Raw genomic sequence first — 7,481 nt, 5'->3', positions numbered from 1 at the left:
TTTAGCCAGAAACCCAAAAATACTAGTTTGGCTACTGCAGAGGTCCAACAGTGTTTCCCCCCTCTTGGCTGTACAGGTTTTATAGTCAACATGCATTAGCACATGATCAGTTCTTTAACCAGCTTGACCAGCCAAGACAGCACACAATATAAACAAACAAACATGTTGTCCTACTCTGGAAAAGGGATGAGGACAACCTTCCCCATTTGACAGTTTCCCCAGACCAGCACATCTTTGCCCCAATACTGGTAAGAAAGTTTAACGCTGTAGCAGTTTCCCAAAAAGAGAAGAGCGCGGGGTGCATTGGGCAGTAAAACACTTAATTTAAAAAAGAAATTTAATAAAATTGCAAAATTTAAAATTCACTTAAAACTCTTGAGACTCGACATCTTTAGCCAAACTGTCGTCCCTCGGCATTTTGGTTCTCTTTGGGAGGAGGCTCGCCTGGATATTTGGGATGACACCACCATCTGAAATGGTGACCCCTGCCAGTAGTTTGTTAAGCTCTTCATCATTCTTCACAGCCAGCAGGATGTGGCGGGGAGAGATGCGCATTTTCTTGTTGTCGCGGCTGGCGTTTCCGGCGAGTTCCAGGATTTCAGCGCAGAGGTACTCCAGGACAGCAGACAGGTACACCGCAGAGCCGTTGCCAATCCTGTCAGCATAGTGGCCTTTCCTCAGCAGCCTGTGGATGCGGCCCACGGGGAAGGTTATCCCTGCTCTCGAAGACCGGGACTGTGCGGATTTTGGCTTGGGAACATCTTTTTTTCCACGGCCAGACATTTTCAGTCTATTGGTGGGGGGGGAAAAAGTTAATACAGATTACAAGAAGGAGGGCATTAAATCAACTAAAACACTCTTAAACTTACAACTGTCAAGGTCATCCAGATTTAAACATGTCACACTAGACACTCACCAATATTCTGCAGGTCACTTCAGGGGCAGCGAAACACTCCCCCTCAGGCTTCAGCTTTTATAGCAGCTGACCTGTTGATTGTTCACACCTGACTGATCCTCACCTTTAGCCATTCAGCTAGGTAGATCCTCTCATTTGCAATGACCCAAGCAGCACCGTGAGCATACGTTTGGCTGCTAAAGTTCATACAAAAGCATTGCCCTCTTGGTTTTAGTAAGTATTCAATGATAGTAAGACTCAATGATAGCGAAGATCAAAACAGCCACTGTGTTAATTTCTAGGTTAAAAGTACCTAAAAAGGAATAAAGTAAGATGTGTCCATTTAAAAAAAGATGCGCACTTTAATCGTTTATTCTGTTAAAAATTGTTCATTGTTTTTTTTAATAATCACGGGCCAAATGCGTTAACCGTCGCCAACAGTAGATGGCAGCACATGCCTGAAACAGGATTTGCACGTTCCGTAGCTTTCTTTTGAATTTTCTTTCAATGTTCTTTTTTCCTTTTAACACAAAAATAAGTTACTGCACCTGACAGTGCACTTAAAAAAACACACTTGATGTCTTGACCCCTTTCATTATAGTCAGATGATTAACTGTCTGTCTCCTTGGGTTCCTGATGTAGTTAACTTCCTGGGAGAGCAATGACCCATGTCTAATCTTTAAAAGTTTCAAAAGTAGTCAATGACAAACTTGGTTGTCCATTTTTTTAAAACCCAAAACAAAGCATTGTTTTGTCAAGACAGACGGGAGCGCATGAAGCGGTGTAACTCGGCCTCACACTGCCTTTTGCTTCCCTTCTCCTTCTTTTGAATGACATCTTTAATATTTTATCATCCGCATGAAGCAAACTAGGGGTCAAAGGTCATAACTGTCCCTGTCCTGATGGGTAGCAACCTTCCCTTCATTCATAAATTCCTTTATAATACCGAGCCATTCTATTTAATGAAAACTCAGGATCAAAACAAAGCATTGCACCATTTTTGGATCGTACATGACATTTTGTTGTGGTTGAAATTGATTAGGCGAGACATAAATCCAGATTCCTTTCTTTGACAATACATTTTAGATTGATTTGCGCAATACAAAATCGAATGTCTTGCGGCCCGCAGCGTGTATAGCATTTCCCGTCTAAAGGCACTGTTGCAGCTGTCAGGACATCGTAGCTCAGTTTCCACGGTAGCAAAATCAAATATAAACCGTCAGTGGTGCACGTGAATGGAACAAAATGGACGAAGATGACTTCTCCCTTTCAAGTATCCAAGTTTCTTCCGCTTCTACCCTCTCTAGCTTTAATGTAATCACCCGTGGCTCTTCTTCTTCGGGCATTTTAATTTCCAAATTTGAAGGCAATCCTTTTTCCCAACGTGCACCAGCGAGAGATAAAAGAGATGCGGGGACATTTTGACAGCTCCTATTCACTTTACACCGTGGCAACGGGCCAATTGCAAAGCAGAGGGAAGACATATTAAGCCCAGACCATCCCAGCAGGTCGTCCTTGGGGAGGCTGGATGTGATTATACCTCAAACAGAGGACAGGACAGGACTCAAAAGGTTTCTCAAAGCAAGTGAGTGCTGGATACATGTTTCCGTAGTCATGAATTTCACATATTTAGAGTGTAAACACGCCGAAGCGATCCCGAAGACAATTTATCTCCGCTCAACAAGCTGATGAATGAGGCTGTGAGCTGCACTTCTGTGGTTTCCTTATTGAAGCCAACCACTTGTTCCTGCTCCGTTCTCATAGGAGCCGTCGGCTGAAGTCAGGTTTCTGTATTTATTAGCAACAGTAGTTACGAACACCGACGTCTGTCAAGACAGACGGGAGCGCATGAAGCGGTGTAACTCGGCCTCACACTGCCTTTTGCTTCCCTTCTCCTTCTTTTGAATGACATCTTTAATATTTTATCATCCGCATGAAGCAAACTAGGGGTCAAAGGTCATAACTGTCCCTGTCCTGATGGGTAGCAACCTTCCCTTCATTCATAAATTCCTTTATAATACCGAGCCATTCTATTTAATGAAAACTCCATGTATTAAGTAGTATTAAAAGAACTGCTTCGCCAAATGATGCGAAGATCTGCTGCTATGGTCAAGCACAAGACATCATCTTTGACATCATCTGATGCATCTTTTATCCTCCCCGCGACCTGAATGTGCCGTGATAGCTACCATATGTCCACAGCACATGTGGAAAGAAACACATCCTGTTTTTTTTTTTGGTTTTTTTTAATGTTGTAAAAACACAGGGTGGAACTCGTCAGGCATTGAACCAGGACAGAATTCAATTTGGCCCCCGAGCACCTGTGTGTGAGCCAGACAAAGACAAGTGCTCCGGTCAATGCCACGTCCTTAGGAGGAGGGGGAAGAAGAAAGGGCTGTTTTCCACCGTCCACCCCGTCCTCATCCGTCCATCTGTCCCACCTGTGCATAACCTCCCTCCCCATTTTTTGATTCCTCCATCTGTTTTTTCTCTCTTTCTGTCCTTCTCTTTCAACTTGTTTTTGGCTCTCATTTGAATTTTTCTTTACTCACTTCCTACCTTCTTTACACGCACGCATATGTAAGCACCCACATACATCTTTAAACATTCACTTTCCGGTTATCTGCATCATGGTGTGGGACACTTCCTCTTCTCCGCCTTCTTACTTCTCTGAGAACTGACATATCTGCACCTCGTAAGAGCCCCCTCCCCAACACCAACGCTGGGTCCAACCCAACCTCCAATCTGCAGAGGTGGAAAGAGCAAAAAAAAAAGGTAGTGAGAAAGGCCAGTGGCGCCTTGCCACAGAGGTTCCCGACCATTAAACGTGACTGGTTTCTGTTACAAAAAGTGTTGTTGCGAAAAAAACTTTTTTCCAGGCAAAATTGCTGCCTTTCCTGGTCAGCCCGCACGGCCCTGCATGCTAATAAAGTAAGCATATTACTCTATTTCACAGCTGGAGCTTTCCCTCTAATTCTTTTGACAGAAATGATTCCCATGCGTCACTTATGAAGTCACGGTACAGCGTGTTTTCCCCAAAATAAACAGGCAAAACTCGCAGGCTGGAAAATATTTGTTCTGTTTTTGAAGAAAAAAGTTTGGTTGCTGTTAATTTTCTAGATCACGTGATGGTGACGCGGAGCAGACAATGTCCCACCGTGAGGTCAGAGAAGAGCGGGAACAGCAGGAGTTCGTGACTGATCCAACTGGGTTTTACAGCTCGACCACACAAGAGAGCGACGCTGTGAAAAGCATCTGCGTCTCAGCAAAACAAGCTCGTGTTACTGAATTATTGCGCTGAATCATCTTCACTTATATATGAAATAATGTCTTAGAGCTCAAGATTTTTGCTGGAAGAGGCAAAAACTTTGGCCAATAGTTTTATAAATGTTGGGATTTGGCAGCTGTTTGTTTTCTAGTTCCAGTCTTCTTGTTGAACTTGTCTCAGGTGGTGGCATTAAAACTGCTGCAGACGTTTGTTTGAGCGTTTGCGGGGATCATCTCACTGCAAAGCGCCTGCGCTGCGATGCGGACTGAGGGTCCTTTATCCTGAACTCACACTCAGCCCCTGTTTCCCAGGTCTGAGGTTGCACTGGGCCGATCCAAAGAGAAAACATTTGTTAGCCTGGTCGCAAACGCCAGTACCATTATAATTTCCTGTGTCATTACTGTCTCCTTCCGCTTCCAGAGACGAGAGTAAATAAAAGCGGTTGCCGTGGTGCAGAGTTTTGGCAGAGACTTTTTTTTGAAAATGCTGCTTCATTCTGATCAAACAGGACCTTGAGAGGGACGAGGGAAAGAGGTTCCAATGATGCTTCAATGTCAGGACATCGGCTGTGAGATGCAGATGGAGAGAAACTTTTGAAATGGGAGTTAGTGCCAAACGCTGTTGTGATCGGTCTCCACTATTACCGGATAAATAAAAAGAAACATGGCAAGAACGGAAACTGTAGAGAAGTGAAATCAGGGTATCTTGGAGGTCAAATGCTTTACAGACATTCACTCTTGTCTGACAGCCTTTTTCATGTTTTGTTGCTATCATTTGTGCACAGTGTGTCAGTATGTCTGCGCTGCACTGTAAACACAAATCTGCTGAGTCAGTGTTTAGTGTTGTCAGGATGTTGCTGTGTTCCATATAAGATGTTTTTTTCTCCCTCTTCCAGACATCTTCAAAGCCAGTATTACAAGGACACCTGCTATAGCACTCATTGTTATTCCAACAGTCTGCTGATGTCCTGCAAGTACCCGGAGATAAATACTCCATGGGCTCATGTTGGCCTCCCCTCTCTTCCTTCCTAATAGCTGCTGTCATAATCTGCCAAACACAGAGTTCGTGTGCAAGCGCGCGCGCGCACACACACACACACACACACACAATCTGCACGATCATGTGGCAGCTTGTTGGTATTTGTGAAAGAGTGTTTCCAGTAAGCTACTGGACATCTGCTTGATGATTAAATTGTTTATAAGAGCTGGATATTTTGGGTTTGTCCTCTGAGGACTGAAAAACTGAGAAGGAATACCAAAGTTAAAGAAATTCAAATATTATCTATATCCTCTTACTGTTCAAAAGCTAAGACACTCAAGCCAGAGCAGGAGTTGATTATAACATGATAAGCTAAACTTAGAGATTTGATAGAAAAACGTAATGGAGAAATTGAATTTGCTTTCACTTTTATGCTGTTTGATTCTTACAACCCTTTAGATTGAAAAGGAAAGTTACTTAGCAGTTTATTTAGTGGAAATGATCATTAATGGCCAGAGCTGGTGCTGTTTATTTAAGAGCATGGACAGCATTTAGCCCACATTTCTGGCATTCTTCCACTCCCTCAGGAGGCTCTGCTCATCCTCTTCGTTACAGCCCCCACCAGTGCAGATTAGAGGGCAAACTGCATTATCACTCTTTCCATCGCTTTGTCCTCATACTGATCCCACCCTTCCTTTCTTTGGAGTCACAGCTCAGAGCCGTTGGAATCAAACTCGTACTTAAAGGGGAAAGGAATGAAGGAAACCATTTATTTCCCTCTTTCATAATCAGTAAAAATGGCTCAATTTTGTGAACTCAGTTATGAGAACTGTCGTCCCAAAAAAGCAGAGAGTGGAAACTTCTATTTGGGAATGTAGGTTTGTTGCAGCATGGTTACAATTCTACTTTATAAGGGTTCAGGTGAGATATTTACAACTTAAACAAGGGAGCTCACCTCACATTAAACCTTGAGCCCGTTAAATATTATCATGAAGATCTCGTTGTGGTTTGATGATGAAGCACAGTGACAGCTGAGCAAATAGCAATTGTTATGAAAGTGGCACGTGTCTGGCATCTTTAGCATGTTCTTTCAGATGACTAAACTCTGCCTCCTGCCTCAGTCCCAACGCCTCAGCCCTCAAACTGAGGTGTTATAGCATTAAACACTACTTTTCCTTGGTCGGCCAAGAGCTTCTTTCATCATTATAAACGTTCACATAGATGATAAACTGCTCAGATGGTACAAAAGAAGCTTCTGATTGAAGCTGAAAGAACCAGTAGAGCAAAACACGGAGAGAGAAAGTAGAAAGGTGGGGTTGAAGAGCAGAGGAAGGTGAGGTGGAGGAACGAAAAAGCGAGACCTGGCGGAAATGTTGAGGGAGTCAGTAGCTGTGGCTGGAGGAGATCACAGATGTTTTAATGCGCTAATCTCTATGCCAGGCCTTCTCCCTCCGCTCTCCATGTCTCGTTTTTCCCTTCTCCTCGAGCTGTTTTCGAAGGGGCTTGGAAAGGCCACCACGCCTCGGGGGCATGTGCCGCCGGTTCAGGGTGATCTTCGTCAGATGTTTGTGAAGCCGCAACGTTGTCCTGAAATGTAAACAGGCGACGACAAACATCTGCCAATGGATGACAGCGGGGTAAAGAATATCACCCATGGAGATTATTCATCAGATTCAATCACCTCCTCTGACACTTTGTTGGTCCACCGACATTACCTGTTATTCCCAGCATAGGCTCTGGTTTGTGTTTGTGCTGGCGGCAGCACAGGAGCTCAACGCGAGTTGTTGCTATTTTGAAAAAGCAGCTCAATGTGTCTTGGCAACACAGGCTGTCGACAGAAGTTGCCTCAACCCTTCCAGAAGATAACATGGACAAGAAAATGCTGCAGAGGGGACATGCGCACAGCTGTGGAATTTGAGCCATTTTTCACCTCATCACTGAAATCTAGACGATTTATTAAAAAAAACTCTCTGCCTCAGGTAACGTCTCCTCCAGTTTTCCAACCCACTCATCCATCCTCATCCTCATTGTCCCTTGTGTCGGAATGTGGTTAATAGGTCTTTCGAGAAGTTAATTTAACCACTCAGAAAGTAGCAGCAAACCCAAATCCTGCGATTTAACCAGCCTCCTCCCCTTCCTCATCATCCTCCTCCTCACGGGTGAGAAAAGAAACAAGAAGGGGTCCAGCTAAGGAAGTCCCCCAGGTCATCACACCTGGAAATATAAGCAGAGGTTGACAGTGCATGTGGAAATGTGTGAAAGTTAACACTGAATCATTTTCACGCATGAGGACATAATCAGCATCAGATAATCACATATGCAGGCTGTAGTTTCCACTAT

The 7,481-nt window shown here is 44.0% G+C and overlaps 1 protein-coding gene across 1 annotated transcript; it reads right to left on the bottom strand.

Annotated features, from left to right (window-relative positions):
* Positions 1-319: 319 nt before the first annotated feature.
* Positions 320-1,017, bottom strand: LOC101072117 (late histone H2A.2.2-like). Its single transcript, XM_003968358.3, has 2 exons — positions 917-1,017; positions 320-790 (listed from the first exon to the last, which is right to left on the bottom strand). The coding sequence occupies exon 2, from the start codon at positions 781-783 to the stop codon at positions 367-369; it is 417 nt and encodes a 138-aa protein (XP_003968407.1). The 5' UTR covers positions 784-790; positions 917-1,017; the 3' UTR covers positions 320-366.
* Positions 1,018-7,481: the final 6,464 nt, after the last annotated feature.

This window comes from Takifugu rubripes, chromosome 11, assembly GCF_901000725.2.
Source record: "Takifugu rubripes chromosome 11, fTakRub1.2, whole genome shotgun sequence".
Taxonomy (NCBI): Eukaryota; Metazoa; Chordata; class Actinopteri; order Tetraodontiformes; family Tetraodontidae; genus Takifugu; species Takifugu rubripes.
The sequence above is the reverse complement of the archived record's forward strand: the minus strand, read 5'-3'. Positions and strand labels throughout refer to the sequence as shown.